A 20,806-nucleotide genomic window follows, 5' to 3' on the forward strand; every position below is an offset into this window, starting at 1 on the left:
ATTTATATATTAGTAGACTTAGCAGACTTCAGGTGTCTCTCAGTGAGTGAGGCAGCTATCCTGAGTGAAGTAGGCCATGTGCCTATGCAACAAAGGCTAGACAATGCACAGGCCATACTGAACAGTCTTCTACGCATGCACGACTTGGCCATCTGAATGCTGAGATCACCTGCAAAGGTAGTTTTGAAGCAGTAAAAATTTTCTAAAACCAAAGTCTAACACAGTTGTGGCATTGCAGCCCCTAAGAAGGCTGTGTCCACTGTACTTTAAAGGAGTCAGCCTGAACCCATTCTTGGCCCAAATCCCTCTTGGAACTTTCCCCCACCGCTTCGGCTTTATGCAGGGTGAACTTTCTGAGGCTCATCACTAAAACTTCAAAAACTTGATAGGGTACAGAATACTTCTCTTAATCCAAGTTCAGATCATCCATTTCAATAGCTTTGGCCTTTATACTTAAGCAGAACAATGGAAAATTCATTCAGCAAATTGATTAGTGTATTTATATATTAATGAAATAAGGACTACTGGCTTTGAGAAAATAATTAAACTATAATTTAGCGCAATAATTCTCTTGAAAGTAAGTCTTTAAAAATTAAACATAGTTTCCAAAAGCTTAGAAACAATTTAGTCACACACTAAAGGTTAGTTTCAATATTAGTAAGTACTACCAGTGTGGAAAGTCTAAAAAATGACCATAGTCAAAAACCCTGTATACTGGTAACTTGTGACCAGAAGCCTTATCAAGAACATAAACAACTGATTAATGCACACACCTTGTATGTTATATGTATTACATACTGTATTTTTATAATAAAGTAAGCTAGAGAAAATAAAATGTTATTAAAAATCACAAGCAAGAGAAAATATATTTATAGTATTGTATTCATTTGTTGAAAAAAATCTGCATGTCAGTGAACCCAATGCAGTTCAAATCTGTATTGTTCAAGGGCCAAATATAAATTATAGTATCATAAGAATTTAAACTATTTTTAAATTGAACATTGTGACTGCACAGAGTGGTCACTGAATTGAAACCACTGGAACAATGTGATTTAAAGAGACAGAAAATAGTATGAGACTTCTAAGATTGGGATATTGGCTCATAAAATCGAGCTATACTCTAAAGTCAACATTAGATATACAATATAAGGAAAAATAATACAAATTTTTTCTTTCTTCTTTCCTCCTTATTAAATAGTAATGGGTATGTATGTAAAATTTTAGTTTCCTAAAATCGCTCATCTTTATAATTATTAAATTGTGTAACGTGTAATATGAAAATCTTTGTAAGATATAATATTTAATGTGTATGACTAGGAGTTACTAGTTATCCCACAATTTTGAATCCAGTCCCCAGTGAAGAACCATATTTTCTATGCATGCCGTTCCCTTTTAGGTGGAGAGAGGCAGATGTCCAAACTCAGAACTTGGAAGAACTGCTGGCAGGCTTTAGCAATGTTTAAAAGTACTCAGGTTGTACAGGAGTATGTGAGCATTTAGGTAAACCTGCTCTAAAAACTCAAGGCCAGTTAAACGTCCAATGTCACACAGAAGCGCATCATAGTATTGAAAAATTGTTTTTATTCATTTGTTAAATAGATATTTTTTACTGTTACCACTGCTTGGGAATCACAGTCAAATATTATATGATGTACTACTCCAGACTCAAAATATAGCTAAAACTGTTATCTTTAATTTGAGGAATTTTTGTTCCAGATTGCAACAGCATTGTATTTAGAAAGGTAAAACGTCCTGGAAATCCTAAGATTTTCATATATTAAAGGCATTTTATATATTTCCACTCATTTTTTCTCAAGATAAGATGTATAATTTAATGGCAACACAGTCCATATAACTCCTCCTTTACTAAGAAATAACTGGTACCATTACAACAGTTCTGCTGGTAACCATAATGGATTAAGATGGCAAACTTGCCTGGCTGGCATGTTTCAGAGGCTGAGTGCCAACCTATGAACCAGGAGGTCATGGTTCAGTTCTGGTCAGGGCACATGCCTGGGTTGTGGGCTCCACCCTCAGTGTGCAGTGGGGTGTGCAGGAGGCAGCCGATCAATGATTCTCTCTCATCATAGATGTTTCTCTCTCTCTCTCCCCCTCCCCCTTTTTCTCTGAAATCAATTTAAAAAATGAAAAGTCAAACTTCCTGGGTTCAAAATCCTGGTTCTACCACTTGTCAGTCATGTAGTCTTGGGCCAGTCGCTGGACCATTCTCTGCTTCAGTTCCTAACTGTAAAAAGGGGGCTATGAAAAGAATGCCACCTGGAATTGTCATTATGAAGATTAGTGAAGCAGTAACAAAAAGAACGGATGAAGCACTTGTACGTATTGCTTGGCACATAGTAATTATTTAACTGTTATCTATAATTTTTATTATAAAACATGACAATGGCTGATGATATTATACACCATTATTAACTTTGGAGCATTTAATAAATGCCAAGCACTTATTAAAGTAGATGGTATCCATATACTATGCTTGACCCTTAAAGTAATAGTAAAAGCATTATATTACAAAGAATGTAAGTCCTTAAAAACATGCTCTCTTATATACATACCACAAGAACAGGTAATTTCCCCCATGAAACATACCAAAGTGTGACTAAAATGTTTAGGACCCTTTCATCCCTCTGAGAGACTACTGCTTCCAGGACAGTGATTAGGAAACACTGATGTCAGTATGAGAAGTACCTGCTAGTTATTCAGTTGTGCTCTCTCATTAGCTCTACATAGAACTTAATCAAATTTTCAATATGTGAAAAGTCACAATTTGCTAATATTATGGACCTTTAGGATCACTTGCTGATAGTATCGAGAATGTTAAATCCCTAAAAGTTAAGAATGTACTTAATATAAATATTTGTTATACTCATCTCTTTATTGCATTCTAAGTGTTCAATTTTTTCTTTGAAAACTCTGATTTTGGTTTCTTTATTTTTCATTACAAATATGAACTTATTGCCAACATCTTAAGAGAGCCTTTACCAAATAACAATTATTACCTTAACTGGTATATAAAAAGCTTGTACATGTATAAACACAGTATTTTTGTTATTTAATACACAACTGCTAGTGATGAAGGTCATTAATGATAGCTTGAAAACCATGAACAAAGTTTATAAATTAAAACGTAATAATGGTTTGTATATACTTTAGTTTTGAAAGCGTTTCACATACTAAATTAGTCTAAATTCATAAAATTATAACAACCATAAGGGCATTTTAATTATTTTGAAAATTATGAATTTAAACTCAATATTACTGTATTCACTATGCTAATAACAATGTTATTTTATCAAGGTAGAAATGATAAAAATCATGCACAGAATATACCTTGTGCTTCCATAGATTATCAAGGTCTCTAATAGTCCTTTTAAAGTTCACCAAATAAAGCCTAATTTCATCTCTTATACATCTACCTTGATAGAAAAAATGCCGGGCAGGGTGTATTCTCTTAGGAGTTTGATGTCTTATATGAAAGCCTTAATAAAATGAAGAATTTTAAGTATCTAAGTTAGAGGTTGAGTTTTTAAATAGACTTATTTTCCCCTCCTTTAGTCTGGTCTTCTTTTCCACCTCCCCAATCTCTGCCTCTTCCCACCCCGGGCCGCATCTGACAGCACCAGCACACGTGGCCCAAGAAAGCCACGCCCACTTCAGAGACCCACAGTGATTATCATCATGTCCAGCTCTGGCCTCTGCAACTGTGCAGCAGCGTGAAGGACACCTGGAAGCAGCTGGAAGGAGGTCTTGACGGAGGCCTCAATCACTCTCTTCTCCTCTCCGGACAAAACACCCTCTGACAGAGAAAACCATGCTCTTCGCCTTTCACACAGGAACTATTTTCTCTGATGCAGGGGGACTGAGGACGAGGACACCGGTCTCTGTTTTCCGTCACATTTCTGCACAGTTGAGGAAATGTGGCCATGTGTCTTCAGAGATCCATGATTACGTCTTCCCATTTGGCGAAGATAAGACTAAGCACAATGAAATAATTTTAGTACATGGGAGAGTAGGCACGATGGCTCATTTTGTCCTCTGATATTTTTTCTGTAACGTCCAGGGATGAAGTCTACCCTAAAAACGAAGAGTTCATGTCAATACATAGAGAGATCGGTTTGTGAAACTGAATTGTGTGAATGAAGGCCTATCCATTTCCAGCCCAGGAGGAGCTGACATTAGTTATTTACACCGTGGTGAAAGAACTAGGGAAAAAATTCACTTTTCCTTGAATGCAGAGTGTTTCGCCAGGCGGTCCTTTGTCTCGCCCAGGGCTCAGAAGCTCTGCTCAGCGGGTTCCTAGAGGTTCTCTTCATTCTTCTCCAACTGGGGGAGGCGGCTCGCACAGCTTGTACAGCCTAGAAGAGGCATGAGAAAGTGTGACCGTGGCCTGACGCAGTGACATTACTTGAGGTTTTTTATTAGTATAACAAATACATTAGTATAACAAACACACTTAACAATAATTTCTTGGTTTGGGAGGCATGACCATATTGCCTATTTCACTAAAAATCGCATAGGAATTAGCAAACTCCCAAATTTCGGTTCTATTTTTTAATTTTTTACTTATTCTCACCAGAGGATATTTTTTCCCATTGATTTATAGAGAGTGGAAGGGAGAGAGAGAGAGAGAGAGAGAGAGAAATATTGATGTGAGAGAGATACATAATTGGTTGCCTTCTAGATGCACCCCATGGGGGCTGAGGAACCTGTAACCCAGGTATGTGTTCTTGACCGGGAATCGAACCCAAGACCCTTTGGTCCCAGGGCCAATGCTCTAACCACTGAGCAACTGACCAGGGCTGTTCTCTTGAAAACACCAATGTCTCTGTGCACACAAATATGACGACTGTTTGGGCAATGCTGTCTTGTTCGCACCCAGCTGCTTTGCTCCAGTGCCCGCTGTTCTCCTTGGTAGCAAAATTGATTCTCTAAATTCCACAGGATGATATCATTGTGATCATTATCATCATGCGATTGTCTTGTACCAAGATAACATCTACCCCAATAGGGGTCTACTGATTTTCTGACCAGTTTTAGAAATTTGCTTCATTTGGTACCATCTGGTGGTACAGATAGTTCGATATGGAATGGCTGCTGTGGCAGAGTCCTGGACATCAAAGGCACAACTAGCTGGTGTTTCCTCAGAAAAACATTCTCAGCTTTGCCCATCCTTCCCCTCACCTGTGAGTAGAATCAGGTGGAGATTCACGTGGGTCTAGGAATCCATCTGAACTGGTGGAGATGCCGGGAGATGGGAAGACGCTCCCTCTTTTCACCCCAGGTCTAGTTGTTTGTGACCATACAGCTTCAAGGCCAAGTTCGGGGGACTGACCTAGGACTATACACATTCTAGTGCTCCACATTCCTCTGAATGGTGGGAATCCTAACCCCAGAACAAAGGAAAGAGGAACAGGCTTGCAACAGTGACCACATAGGCCCTTAGGGCATGCCCATGATTTAAGGCATAGTCTGAGAGAACATCAGCTGGCCTAAGGTGGCTAGATGTTGGACCCCACCTGTGGTCCTCAACTGTGCCCATGGCCACGCTAGCTCTCCTTCAGAGCTTAGTTTTATGGTCTAAAAAAAAGGTGCAGATTTCTGCTTTGCTTACTTTGAAAAGCACTCCAAACCCAGGAATAGCTGCCGTATTCACTGCCTTTAAACACATTAAAGTGAACCCAGCTTCAACGAGTTGTTAACAAATTTAGCAAGTTAAAAATTTCCTCTCTCTTCAATACTTAATCCCATGCTAATTCTAAATCAAAGAGGAAGAATGAGAAAGATTTAATATTGAGTTAGGAATTTAGTTAACAAAATGAATTTTCCTAGTCTGGACACACATGCAAGAAGTTATTGCCTTAGAGGTTTGTAAAACGTATTTCAAGTCTGGAAGGTGGTTTCTGCTCCACATGTCACCTCCACGGAAGAAAATAAATACTGAAATAAGGACATCTCATATCAGAAAGCTTATTTCGCCCTTCCCAGGGAAAATAATACACTAAAATGACCTGACAGACTTCTAAGCAGCTTTTTTTCAGCTAAAGGATATGGTATTGCTTTAAATTGCATGCCCAGGGCTGGAATAGCAGAATAATTGGGAAGCTCTTCCCCTCTTGAGTGCCTATCCTCATTTCCCAACAGTGCTGCCTGGGGAGTGAGAAGGCACAGCGGCCGTACTCCCGCAGAACAGACACAGTAAGTTGGGTAGAGGACGTCCTCCCTGGGCTGAGCCATCACATTCCATTACTCTGAACTGCACGTTCACACAGAATGTAACTAATGCCATGGGGTAGGCAAGTCTTTGAACTGTCTGCCTTGCAATCTGGCACAAAGGCTACTGCCTGTGATCACCTAATGAAATAATAGCTCTGGGTACTGCAGAGCTGGGCAGATTCGCTTCTATGAGGCTTCTTGGAAGTGATTCAGGGTTATTTGAGTTCAGGCACATTTGTAATGGAAATTGTGGGGCTTTGGGGACTTAGAGAAGCAGATGAAGTTTGGAAGTAAAAGGTAATAGGTAAGAATTAGACTTTTTCTCGGCACCGAGGCATTTGTTTTTTTGGCAGCTAAATTGTTAGGTAATAGGAGGTCTTTGTTTGCCCAACGCTCAGGGGCCCTTGCTTTTCTCATTCCACTCATGCATACCAGCGGCCCTGCACAAAGGGTGTGGTCCCAGCTCCACTTTCGTCTTTTCCTGTTGGAGCTGATATTTCCACCCAAATCTAAACCTGCAGAGTAGAACTTTCGAATTGCAGTCTATAGCTCACGCCCTTCATCTGTGTACATGGCAAAGTACAAGTTGTGTTAAAGGAAACCACAAAGCAAATGCCTCTTTCAAGGCTAAAGTCCAGTAACACTCCATTGCAAGGCAATTTCCCCATCGCGCAAAAAAGAAAACTGTCTCAGAGGATAAATAACACGACTAAATAAGGTCACACAGCAGGACCTGGACTTAACCATCATGTCACTTTTAACCACTATAGTATGCTTGCCTCCCAATTATACAAATAAAGAAAAATCAAGCTTTCATTGAACAATCCTCTACAGATTTCATAATGCAATAGAAAATAAGACAAGTGTGCCATTCCAGCTGAAATGTAATATTTGGTTCTTCGTGAAGATGTGCTAATTGCTCTGAAAAGCCAATGTATGAACAGAGGAGGAAGAACCTCATCTGTACTGCCCACAAAGGCATCTCCACATGGATGTCCCATGGATCCTTAGTCTCAATAGTACCAGGCTGAATCATCATCTTTCCCCTAAGTGAGCTCTTTTCCCTACATCTAGAACCATTCACCTCTTGTCACTCAAGCCAAAAATGTGGTGGCCATTCTATCATCTTCCTTTCCTCAACCTTCTTCTTCCAATTAGTGTCCAAAGACTATTATTTCTGTCTAGCTAATGTTTCTCCAATCCTTCCTCTCATCTTCATCCTCAATACTATAGTCATCTCCTTTCAAGCTCTTGACTTTAGGCTTAGCTCTTCTCTGATTGATCCTCTTAATGTCGCCAGAGATAAATTCTAAAAATTAAATCTTCCAGATAGGAAGATTATTTATTAATACCTCCCTATGGTCTACAAGTTAAAATCAAAACCCTTCTGTGTCTCATACCAGTGTCTTCCTGATCCAGCTTCTGCCTATGTCTCCAGCCTCACTTGGCATCATTCTTGAAGCACATTCAACCATCCCAGAGATCTAGGTGTAGTTCTCAGAATGGGATGTGTCCATAGGCACCGGTGTCATTGCATCAGCTGTACAGGACATTGATTACCATGCTGACTGTGACAGGAATACTCTTCAACCTCCCTTCTCCATTCCTAGGCTGGGATCTGTGCCTGTTGCTGTCACAGTTCTTAACTGTATAACATTTTCATTTTGTTCAATTGTCACTCTACTGCACACATTGGTGCCTGATGGAAGAGACTATATCTCTAGTTTTTAAAAAATATATTTTTATTGATTTCAGAGAGAAAAGGAGAGGGAGAGAAAGATAGAAACATCAATGATGAGAATCATTGGTTGGCTGCCTCCTGCACACCCCCTACTGGGGATCCAGCCCACACCCTGGGCATGTGCCCCGACTGGGAATTGAACATGACCTCCTGGTTCATAGGTTGATGCTCAACCACTGAACAACACTGGCCAGGCTATATTTCTAGTTTTTAACAAAGCACCTGACACCTACAAACACATAGCTGAAATTCAATGTATGTTTGCTGAGTGAATTTTTATAAAATGAAAGAAAGTGAATGGTTTTAGGAAAACTATGAAGAGATTGGTTGGAGATTAGAATAAAATATTATCTTAGACTGAGGTAGCAAATGTTATCTCCACAAAGATATTTGCAGAAATATTACCCCAGACTTGCCTATGGATGGACTGGTTATAAAAGCCAAATGTTTTTTAGTTTGATGTCATTGGGGGAAGGGATCCTGGTTCCCAGCTGGGAGGGAATCCCAGCCCCTCTGCAGACCTTAGCAATCTCTTATCTTCTACCTTTCCTTATGAGCTACCTTTTACTCATCTCAGCTCTTTAGCTGAAAGCTTCGTGAGAGACAAAACTATTTCTATCTTGTATTTACCTTCAGCATAGGGGACAGCAGAGTGCTTTGCATTTTGTAGGTCCTCAATAAATATTTGTAAAGTGAATGAAAGAATAAGTACAATAAAGTGTAAAAACTACTCTAGCTCTCTCTCTCTCTCAGGGCCATTATTCCCTTGTGAAAAATGTCAGTTTTATAGCTGGCACATTTTATTGTGTTTCATTTCAAGTGTTTTAAAACATAACCCAATAAAGAAAAAAGTGAGTTCATCAGTTTCCTTTCTTATATTCAGCCTGCTACTTATTGGTTTATTGATTAGGATGCTGGAGTCTTATCCTACCTCACTGTTTATTATTGTTTATAAGCTCTAGCTAAGAGGACCCTGCTGAGCTGTTAGCTTGTTTTCTTATTGTAATTTTAACACTGCACTGGGTTCATTATCCAAATGTACCCTGTCTGCTCCAGGTGCTAGAGAGCTAATTCCTACATGAAATGGTTCTATGGCAAAACGAAAGTCTTAGATTATAATCTAATCAAATATGGAAGATAACATTAACAAGACTTGAAGCGCAAAATAGGATTAGGAGTCAGCACTAAAAATAAATGCAATTAGAACATGAGTAGTACTTCATCCATTTTCAGGGGAAAATATGTTTTGTTTTTTGAAAGTACTTTCACTGCCCACACAGTATTTCTAAACGAGATTTAGCTCCATAAATGCTGCAGTTTTCATTCTAACTCTGGTAACTGCTTTGTACATAGAAACAAAGAGTGTCTCATCTGCAACAAGGCATGGAAGGGCCTTCTTTTTGTTAAAATGCAAAAGTACAGACACAATCAAATGTAAAAGAAATTACTTAATTTCGCCCTACTTCAAGACAGATGGCTGCCTACCCTAATGTTACCAGGGAAGTCAAATCAGTATCATTTCCTTGATGGCTGTGCCCATATCATTTATTGTAAGGGTGAATTAAGGTCTTTTCTTGTAATGATATGTAAACTGTGAATATGTGGTCTGCTAACAAACAAAAAGCTCATTCACTCGTTTATCCATTCATACATTCTTGAAATCAGTTCAGATATTCATAGGTAAGCAATGATGAGCAATGAGCAAAATCAAAACAACATACTCCCTGTCTCCAAATAATTCATTATTCAGGTTGAGTAAAGAGACATGTAGCAGGATATTGTAACACACTCACGGCTATAATCAATCAGTATACAAGATGCTAATGGAGCATAAAGAGAAAGGAAATTCAACCAAGACTTCAAGGGGAAATGATATCTCAGTAGGGTTTTGTGGTTAAATAGGAGTGTTTCATACAGACACAGATGGGAAAGGCAACCCTGCCAGAGGGAACAAACAGCACGGCCCGTCATAAAAATATAAATGAAAACAGCATTTTCGTAGTTTGGCACAGTTGGCATATAAATTTTCATAGGAATTGTGTGGACTTTTGTGATTGAATTCATGATGAAACTTGCAAAATTTAAATAATGTCAAGACTTCTTCTACTTGCTCCCTCTAAATTTTCTTCAGCTAGAATTCAATTTCATTCAGAGAGCATTTATGCCTAATCACAGAGCCACAGAATGTCTGCAAGGCCAGTTTCTATGACTATAATCAGTTCTACACTGAGCATAGCCTCGAGCGGTTACAGCAGGGAGAGGGTGGAAAAGAGCAGACATGGGGAGTCACTTACCTGGGAGCAGACTGTGGGGTCCGGTCTGTCACTCCTAAATTCTTTGCTGTGTTCTGAACTCTTGCTCCCTGAAAAAAGTCAAGAAAACTCACTCTTGGCTCTACATCGCATTAGTAATCAAGACAGCATTAACACTTGAGTGTAGAGTATTTATTCCAACCATGTACTTAACATCAAGGGAGACTGGATGAGAAGGAAGAGAGACATTTTCATCTGAGCACTTTCAAAATTAATGCTTTTAAGAACTAAAATATGCTGATATATTATTTCAAAGGATTGGCATGTATTCCAATAGCCATCTAAGTTATTTGAAATTAGTTTAAACAACAGCTTCCTGTTCACCATCTCATCTACGTCTTTATTCCTAAAAGCAAGCAATGCATAAGACAATAGGACATGAGCAGGTTATAAATATCTGCTATATCTTCACTTTTGTGGAACAAAAATCACAGTTATATCACACTCCTGTGTTTTAGCTAAATAATGAGCTATTTTAAACTTCACCGTGCTTATCAAGAAAATAATTTCTTAAATAGTTCTAAAAGAATTTGCACGTAGATCTCTGAAATGTAAGAATTCTGCCTCAACATTTATAGCACAAAGACAACGTACTTTAGCAATGAAAAAGTCTTTACAATCTGTCAAGTTCGTGAATGAAGCTACAATCATTGTTCAGTTCCTAATGGGAATTAGTTATTGCATAGAACAAAACATCAGCATGTAGGACTGAGAACAGATAAAGGAGAGTGGTTTAAAAAAAAACCTCTGAAACCCTCTCTCCTGCTACCAAATGCTAACCTATGGGAAAAGAAGAAAGGAAAGAAGAAAGAAAAGAAAAAGAAAAATTCTCTCAAGTGGACCAAGTAGAGATGGGCAACATCTGGCCCACAAGCTATATAAGGCCTACAGAATCATTTGGCCTGGCCCTGCCAAGGCATTAGTGAGTTAATTAAATGTTTGCCCAAAGATAGCAGACTAATTTAAAGTTGATAATTTTGTATGGCCTGCCAGCTAGAAATAAGCAAGCGGCCCTTGGCAGAAAAAAGGTTGCCCACCCCTGAAGTAAAGGAAAGCAAATAGGGCAAGGGATAGGGATGGGGGTGGTGAGGGGGGGGAGAAGAGACAGATGGGAAGGGATTTAGGAATTGCAATTAATTTTATTTTGAAGTAATTTTAGACTTAGAGAAAGGTTGTAAAAGCAAAGTAGAGAATTTGCATATTTTTTATTAGTTTTCTGACTTATGTCCTGAGCCACTAGGTTGTACACCCAGAGAGTCCTTGCCTGTTGGTGCCTGTATCACGGTGATTTGCCTACATGTGTCCACCATGATATTAGGCAAGAAGTGCGTCTTCCCTGGTCCTTGGTCCTCGTGCCCAGACTAATGCTCTGATACTGCAGCTAAGGAGCCAGAATTCTGTGCAATCCCAGTGTTTGTTAAAATGGTCAAAAAAGAATGCTTGGCCTCCATCAAAGAATACTTGAAATGTATAATTTATAGGACAGAAAACTTGAAGTTTATGATGTAAATGGGAGTGTCAACCTCAATTATTTTATTAATCAGATCAGATGGTTAGGCGAAAGTGCTGCCAATAATTATTATAATCATTACAAAAAAGTGTAAGGAGCACAGTACCCTTCCTTCTATCTTTTACCTCTCCTACTAACTCAAGCCCTTAATTTAAACAACTCTACGGAAAGCACATATACAAAATCTGTATGTGAAAACCATACTGCAATTAGAAATGAGAATAATAAATCATGCTGGAAAGCTTCTTCCTAGAAAAAGAAACTAAATATCTTAGAAATTATAAATCATTAATCTGGCAAATATTCTAACCATTCAGTCTCTGAAAAACGGAGTCTAAGGGGTTGAAAGGCAAAAGAAACACTTTCATTCCAGGTGTGTCCTAACTACTCAGATCCCATGCTGGTAAGTGTTGGCTTGCAGACTGATCCCAACCATTAATCCCGTAACCTGAAGCTGCTGAACTCTTCATAGGATTAGCAGCAGGAGGAATATTGCAAAAGTCTACTCCAGTTTCTCTAAAGAGAAGGCCTGGGCTCCATAATCTTTCACAGAGAAGGTAGAACTCCGTCTTTGTCTCTCAGAACCACTTAGAGATATCACAAAAACTTAGAGCAGAGAGACAAGCAACAAAGGAAGGGGTAGGGTTCTAAATGTATTTATTCAAAAATTAGGAGGAAGACAGGATGATAAATACTAAAAAATAGTGCAAATTAGAAATCGACCAGGGACTTCGTAACATTTTAGTCTTCTAAAATTACATTTTATAAATATATAGTAACAGGTATTAATACAAGTGTATGTATATTATGTTTTAAAGAAGCTTACACCAGTTAAACAAGTCATTAAGGCCTACATAATATTGTTTTACTTTTTTCATTTTCTCTATCCTCATTTTCAGTTATAAGAAGTTAAAGGTTTTGAGTGTTTAAGTCTATATACTTACAGTGTATATGTAGCCAACTCATAATTATCCCCTTACTATTATAAAAAGAGTATTATTAAAAAAGGTTAATATAGTCTCCCATAAACCACAATTTTTGAAATGGCTTCTACAAGTCTGGTTGCAAACTTAATCTAGTAGCAACAGAGTGAAATTGAAGATCAGTCTCTTTCTGTATGTTTCAGAGCCCACATCCCAATCCAGATATGACTAATCGCACATTCACCTTAACCTGCCTTAAAAAACTAAATGTGTATCTGCACCCCAAAAAGTTCTTCCTAAACCTGCCACCGTTGCATCTGTATTTGCCCTTTTCCAGCTGAACCGCAGTATGCCACGTGCTTCTCATGGATCTAACCTCCTTGCAACAAATCCCTCCTGGACCTTGTGAGACCTGGGTTTTCAATCTTCAGGTCTGGGATTCACAACCTGAAGCTCCAGGGTCTGTGCCCACTGCACCTCATGTCTGCAGTGCGGTCCACAGGCCAGCACTGGCCTCAATTATCACCGCTTCTGGGTTTTTGTGTTGTTGTTTTGGGGTTTTTTTGGAGCAAACCCATAGGGATTTATGTTTAAGAATTATCCACTCTTTAGTAAACCAAGTTCATAATTACAAAAGCATATCTTAAAAATTAAGTCCCTCACTATCACTGGACAATTCAAACCAAGTCAGAAGGTAGAGAGATTGGTTAAACCAATTTTCCGTGGTAGCCCTAAGAAAAGGTGGCAAAATAAAATATAAAATTGTCTTTCATCCTGGCTAAGTAACTTGGTTAGAATGTTGTCCTGATGCGCCAAGATTTTGGGTTTGATCCCTGGTCAGGGCAGGGCACATACAAAAATCAACCCGTGGAACAACAAGTAGATGTTTTTTTCTCTCTGTCTCTCTCCCTCTTCCTCTCTAAAAAGCAATCAATAAAATTTAACACAATTAATGTCTCTCAATTTCTTTTTCCTTCTACTCACTGTCTTTTCTACTAGAGTAAGCACATTTTCCTAATAATCACTAAATTGGATATTAGTGCAGTCTTGCTACTATCTTTTCAAAGAATTTTAAGGGTTAAAAACCAATGTGCCACTCCAAATACTCTTGGATTATTTTATAGAAAGTTCATCCTCTTTATAAGCTAGGACATTCTCACCCACACATACTTCAGAGACCTACAGGCGGTCCAATGACACGCTTCATTGGAAAACCGAGGTCTGTGCTTTATCTGCGTGAGGCCCTGTGAATCTCCAGAAGCACGCAGGGCCCTCAGTTCTTTCCTCTCCCCCGACCCCTTCCCCAGTCTATTCCCTGCAATTCCCAGAAAGTGACACGTATCTTCTCCTTTACATAAGCCCCAAGCCACCCTGGCTCATGTTGCCTGGCCCACTCCCTTTCCTCCTCAGGTGGCCTGAGACACCCTTTTCTCCAGGTTCTCGAAGGTTCTCGGAGAACCCTCACGTGGACACCTGTGCTTCTTCCCTGGGAGTGTTCCTTGTCCTCAGCTTACCCTCTGAGCCTGGAAAACTGCCCCTCACATCCAGGCACTTATTAGACATGTGATGCGCAAACAAATCCAGGTCTTACAACACAACTCCCTAGAGCAGTGGTTCTCAGCCTGTGGGTCGCGACCCCTTTGGGGGGCGATCGACCCTTTCACAGGGGTCGCCTAAGACCATCGGAAAACACATAAATAATTACATATTGTTTTTGTGATGAATCACCATGCTTTAATTATGTTCAGTTTGTAACAATGAAATTGGGGGTCACCACAACATGAGGAACTGTATTAAAGGGTCGCGGCATTAGGAAGGTTGAGAACCACTGCCCTAGAGTGTGTGAGACTCACCTGCTTCCGCATTACATCCGTAGCCTGCATAATGTAGCGAGGAGGCAGTCCGTGGCTTCTGGCCAGAATGATGGCCTGCTCCACTGTCACGCTCAGGGTGCACCTGTGAGCAAAGGCAAGGGCAAGTCAAATCCCACCGGTTCCTGGGGAGCATTTCGAGACACTTGGGGTTACTAATGAAGCTAGCAGAATACACCACCCCCATATATACCTTCTTGGAGAGTTACTTACTTTCCCCTCGGCATCTCCCATGTATACATGATGTATACATATTAATAAATTTTTGTTTATAATTTTCTCTTGTTAATCTGTCCTTTATTACAGGGGTCTCAGCTAAGAACTCAGAAGGACAGAGGAAAGTTTAATTTTCCTCCCCTACACTAATTTCAAAATCAAAAGGCACCAGACAAAATTAAAGCAACTAGACAATGAACCATTGATTTTTCTACAAAATACCTGTTCAGAATAGATGATAGAGCTACACTGTTCGAGTCCAAAATTAAGTGTTTAAATTTCAAACAAACTCATAATGAACTATGTTTATTTGAAAGTTTGTAGACAGGAAATTAAATAAGCAAAATTATAATAAGTTCTATTACCAGATATTATTCTTTACTGATATTTTACGTAATTTAAAAATGACTTCCTAATATTTCCATTCATATTGATAATAGATTTATATTGATTTATGCCTAATATAGTAGAAAAATTAACAGTGAAATTAATATTCACTAAGTTCAGAATTGATTTTTAAAAAGTATATTTCTTGGACTTAATTTAAAGGCTGTAAAATTTTCCAAAGGAACCTTTAATTAATTATACAAGAATGCAGTACCCAGAGTAGCCCCAAGAAAATTCATAATTCAGTCCCTGAATTCAATGACCGGTGAGCCTTCTGTTTTTCCTTTGTTCAAATGGCCATGGTTATTTCTGGAACTAAACTAAATGAAGTAAATTAGGGGTGCATTTAGGTTAGGTTACTGGGACCTATGTTTATGATTCATAGTCACTTCCATTTATAGTTAGGTTATTAAGGTATCCTGATGCAGAAATGGATTCCAGAGTATTCCTACTTCCACTGTACAAATTCACCCAACGTGGAAAAGGAGGTGCAGGACTCCAGGTGGTAATGCAATATGTTTCTATCCTGGGGCATCCAGGACTGTAAGCATGTGTGTGGAGGAGGAGAAACAAGGTTGGAAATGCCGAGAGCCAGCAGGGTACTAATGTCATCTCCCCTGCTCCTTGCAACTGACTCATACAGTACGTGTGCCTATGTGAACTCATGTGGGCAACACATTATTTGGAAAATCTGAGGAACATTAGCTTTCAGAAATCCCAGTTTCTCAAATCCCATTGTATGTTAACTATTTTAATTAATTTACTATTTTTTGATCCTTACCCAAGGATATGTGTTTATTTTAAATATATATTTTGATTTCAGACAGAGGAAGGGAGAAGAAGAGAGAGATAGAAACATCAATGATGAAAGAAAAGCATTGATCAGCTGCTTCCCACATGTCCCTACTGGAGATTGAGCCTGAAACCTTGGCATGTACCCTGACCAGGAATCGAATCTCAACCTCCTGGTTCATGGGTCAATGCTCAACTACTGAGCCACAACAGCTGGGCAAGGATATGTTTTGATTGATTTTTAGAGAGAAAGGAAAGGAGAGAGAGAGAAACATCAACTTGAAAGAGAAACATCAATCGGTTGCCTCTCATACTCACTCCAACCAGGAATCAAACCCACAACCTGGGTACATGCCCTGCCGGACAACACTCCAATCAACTGAGCCACCTGGCCAAGGCTATTTTAAGTATTTTTAAAAGCTTTCTACTTTTTTATTTTAAAGAGAGGTTCATTAAATAAATAACCCTGTGGTAAATTCTTTTATAAGATTCTGATGTTACAGGATTATGATAATCACATGGAGTAAATGACAAACTTCTACCAATATTCTTTTATAAATTGGGGTTTGGCTGAACTAGAGTCTTACTTGACATAATTAGGCATTTGCTAATATGAGGTTTTTCTTTCAGATGTCTGTCCCAACTGATCCTAGATAATAGCTATCAATTTTATTTTATATATCAAACCACGGAGCTAAGGGTCAGGAAAAGCATGCTGGTCTCTTATTTGCCATTTCTACTTCTAGATGCTAGGGGTTAAAAACGATCAGCATCCCAACCTCCTTCTCAACCAAGTCTCACTGCAGAGACCAAGCCTGGCTTCCTAGGTTGGCTTAATTGGAAAATTGTGTAGCTCAGTCATTAATTAAGTTGAATCTGTCATACTGCATTTGGCTCACTTTGTAAGACTTCAAATCTTAAATCAAATTACATGGAAATCCTTTTTAAAAACATCAAACATGACATTTCTATACTAAATCAGACACAAGATTCTTGAAACCTAAGGACCTTCTACATATTTGGTCATCTGCCAGGATAACAGATAAAAACATCAGTTGTACTCTAATTACATTTTCAAACCTCCATGGATCGACTGCCTCATTTAATGTTGATTCAAATTGTACTGAACAATGAAGCCAATCTCCGAAGAGTTGAAATGTGTTAAATTGAACACTTGGGAAGATGCATCACCCCTTTTGGGCCAAGAGGGGGACGCAGTAACTTAACCTGACATGGGAAAGGAGAACAATGTAAGGTTTGTGGCTTTGAGTTCTGTTTCCTACAGTGGATTTATTTGCTAATTCTCAGCAAGGTCATAGTCAGAAATTCTGAGGTTTTGCTTGGTAGCTAATGATTATACTGCTATCTCTTGGGGTGATCCCAAATTTTCTTATTATTAGTGGAGGAGGGACATTCAGATTCTAGTTATAAGCTAAATCACCTTCAATAAATCACCTGAAAACCTAATGTAATGAAGATTTCTGAATCTGCAGCCACAATTATTTTGAATAAATTAACATTATGTAGATGTTAAAGTGAAAACATATTTTTAAAAGTAATTAAAAATAAAAATGCAACCTTTAGCAAAGGATACTTTGTTTTTATTTCCTCTCCCTTTTTTTAGAAAAAAAATATCATTATTCATATTTCACCAATAAGTCTCTAAGGGACCAGGTATTGTAATCACGGTCACAAAGGGAGTTAGTCACAGAATTCAAAACCATTTTCTGATTCAAAATCTAGGTCTCTTTCCATTATTGCAAAATTGTATCACGTAGATGACTGCATTTAGAGAATTCTAGCTCCCACATCCATAATACAACAATCACAATCTTGGCTCAGCATTTAAACTTTAGATATGTTTTTAAAATTGATTTTCAAGAAAGAGGGAGAGGAATAGAGAGATAGAAACATCAACTGCCTCCCCCCCCCCCCCCCCCGTCATGTTCCCTACTGGGGATTGAGCCTGCAACCTGGTCATGTACCCTGACCAGGAATCGAACTGATGACCTCTGGGCTCAACCACTGAGCCACACCAGTTGGGCAGCATTTATACTTTAAATTCGTCGTTTTGGGAAAGTTTAATTCAGTCGGCCCAAATCGCTTCACTATTAATGTAGACCTCATCATACTAAAATGAATGTGTTCGTGATTAAAAAGGAACTTAGATGTGAAGCATGTTAAATAAGTATAACGAGTGTAAGGCGATCAAGTAGGAAAAATAAATTGAAGGGAGACCGTGTACCTTCTCTATGACAGATTTGCATTTTTCGATATAAAATGCACTGTTCTGTGCAGTGTTCATTCCTGCAATGATCTCATTTATTCTGCCATCTAATTACTTTTCACCGCTGAGCACAGAGCGCCACTGTGAAAAGTCTATTGACAACTAGAATGAAACAGCTGACTGAAGAAACTAATTGCTTAATGTCGCAGGGTTATATGTCCCCTGCTCCCTTCTGTTACCTCACACTGAGGGAGAATGGTACACCTAGGGCTGATGCAGAATGTTAAGTACTGATCAGTCCTGGATTGGCTGCTATGCTTCTACACAGACAGAGTGTCCGTGACATTAATATGGAAAGACCACTGCTGACCTATTGGTCTTTCCCACCTTGTTCACCCTTAGCAATGCATTTGTGACAAATGAAAAGCTTGAGAAGCTGCCACAGGTCCTCAGGGATCTCAAAAACCCAGCCCCTGTGTCCTTGATCCCCTGTAACAGAGAAGACACTTTTCTTAATAAAACACTTAAGTATTATTATGTGAAAAAGGGGCAAACAGACTATTTGTTTTCAATAATAAGGAATTCACTTATACACACACTTATACACAGATAGAATAAAGTATTAAATATATATATTCTCTCTTTAGGAAAATGTGACAGTCTAACAACAGCTAGTATCCATAAGCCAGCAATCACTCAAGCAAGTTTCCTGTATTATCTATAGAAATAAGCTCTGGCCCTGCTGGTGTGGCTAGTCGTTGAGCGTCAACCTATGCACCAGGAGGCTGCATTAAGATTCCCTGTCAAGGCACAAGCCCAGGGTGCAGGCTCAATCCCCAGTAGGAGGTGTGTAGGAGGCCGCCGATCAATGTTTTTCTCATCAATGTTTCCATCTTTCTCTCCCTCTCCCTTCCTTTCCCTGAAATCAATACAAACATATTTTTTTAAAAAGAAAAAGAAATAAGTTCCGATGTCTTTTGGTGCTTTCAACATTATTTGACTCCTGTCAAACAGACTGCACTGATGAAATCTTCCCATGACGATATTGGGTTCCTAGGTTTCATGGTCTGCGAGCTGAAAGATGAGGGGTTAATGAGCATTTGAGAAAAAAACAAAACAGGCAGAGCAGGGCAGGGTGGAGAAGAACTGAGCAGAAGGCAGAAGTGAGCAGGACAGCTGGAGTGAGATGCTGGTGGCACACGCAGAGCCATACGGAATACTCCGCTCACTCCATATATTTTAAGGCAAAAAGCCATCGAGTGTGAGCGGCACATTTGCAGCATCGGCACAGGGATCTGGACATGACATTCTCATGAGAGATAATGGGACTTCGTACTGCAACTTTCAATGCATGCCCTGGAAGTTCTCCGTGTGTATCTTTAAACCAAGGCTTACAAATGAACTGCCAGGCACAAGCGTTCCCCACCCCTCACTCTTTCCACTCAAGCACCTTACGGTGAGTTTTCCTCTGAAGTGGCTTCATGGCTGCGTTTAGCACAGAGGCAGCCACAGGCCTTTGAGGAATTGAGCACTTAAGGCACTTGAGGATGTATTTGCTGTGCTGAACACATGTATGAATAGGAAATATCGCGTGTGCAACTTAGTCCCCAGGTTTGAATCTGCTTCTCCACATTTTAGATTTTTAGCCCAAACTCTACCTATTTTATTTCATTTCTGTTTTGTTTGGGCGGATTTACCTGAATAGATTGGAAACCTATTGCAGCTACCTGAACTTCCTTGACCTTATTCTCCACTTTGCTACCTGACTTGTGTCTTTACTCCTTACAGGTTCTTTGATGACACCAACACTTAAGGGGTGTCTGGTATGAGATTTCTTCTGTCTCCCCAGGTCTCTGACACTGGACCGTAATCGTTTTCTCTTTGACCTGATTATCCCAGACACCAAAAGGCGCTTAATCTGCGTATCTTCAGCCATTTCTGATGGATCCTCCTGTGTTTTATTCTGAGGCCCCCACTTGCTGGGCACAGAGAGCACTGGGAGGTGGAGAACCCGGGGCAGCATTACTCTGATGTGTTCCCGCAATCTTTCCTCAACCCCGTGTGGGCAGCTGATTATATTTTATCTCATTTTTGTGTCTTCTCTTGGGGTAGCCCTTCCTGCTCCTAATACCTGAATGTATTCATTCTCAGAAAGTTCTTAGTGATGTTTTAAACCCAGCTCACATGTATCTCTGTGAAGTCATCGCTGCCTGGGCTCCTTCTCCTCTCTCCCTCTACTAATATCAGCCCCATTTCTGTGTTTCCATAGCCTCTTGGGGAGAGGGGAGTTTCAATTATTTCTAATCACAGTATACATTGTGAAATAGTCATCATAGTCAAGCTAATTAATATATCCATCACCTCACATAGTACTACTTTCCTATTCTTCGTGTGTGGTGTGTTTGTGTGTGTGTGTGTGTGTGTGTGTGTGTGTGTGTGTGTGTGTGTTGAAAACACTTAAGCAATGTCAGGTATATAGCACAGAACTGTTAACTACAGTCACATTGTTGTACATTAGATCTCCAGAATTTATTCCTCTTGCATCACTGAAATGTTGTACCATTGACCAATATCTCCCCATTTCCCCCCTCCAAGC

The 20,806-nt window shown here is 39.4% G+C and overlaps 1 protein-coding gene across 2 annotated transcripts in view; it reads right to left on the minus strand.

Moving 5' to 3' along the window:
* Positions 1–843: 843 nt before the first annotated feature.
* PREX2 (phosphatidylinositol-3,4,5-trisphosphate dependent Rac exchange factor 2) overlaps positions 844–20,806 on the minus strand; it is a 214,732-nt gene continuing 194,769 nt past the window's right edge. For both annotated transcript variants that reach the window (XM_059672950.1, XM_059672949.1), the window contains exons 38-40: positions 14,571–14,673; positions 10,267–10,334; positions 844–4,373 (exon numbers count right to left, since the gene is read on the minus strand). In XM_059672950.1, coding sequence (XP_059528933.1) covers positions 4,328–4,373; positions 10,267–10,334; positions 14,571–14,673 — 217 coding nt within the window. In that variant the 3' untranslated portion in view covers positions 844–4,327. The remainder of the gene's footprint in view (positions 4,374–10,266; positions 10,335–14,570; positions 14,674–20,806) is intronic.

This window comes from Myotis daubentonii, chromosome 17 (genome assembly GCF_963259705.1).
Source record: "Myotis daubentonii chromosome 17, mMyoDau2.1, whole genome shotgun sequence".
NCBI classification, from domain to species: domain Eukaryota; kingdom Metazoa; phylum Chordata; class Mammalia; order Chiroptera; family Vespertilionidae; genus Myotis; species Myotis daubentonii.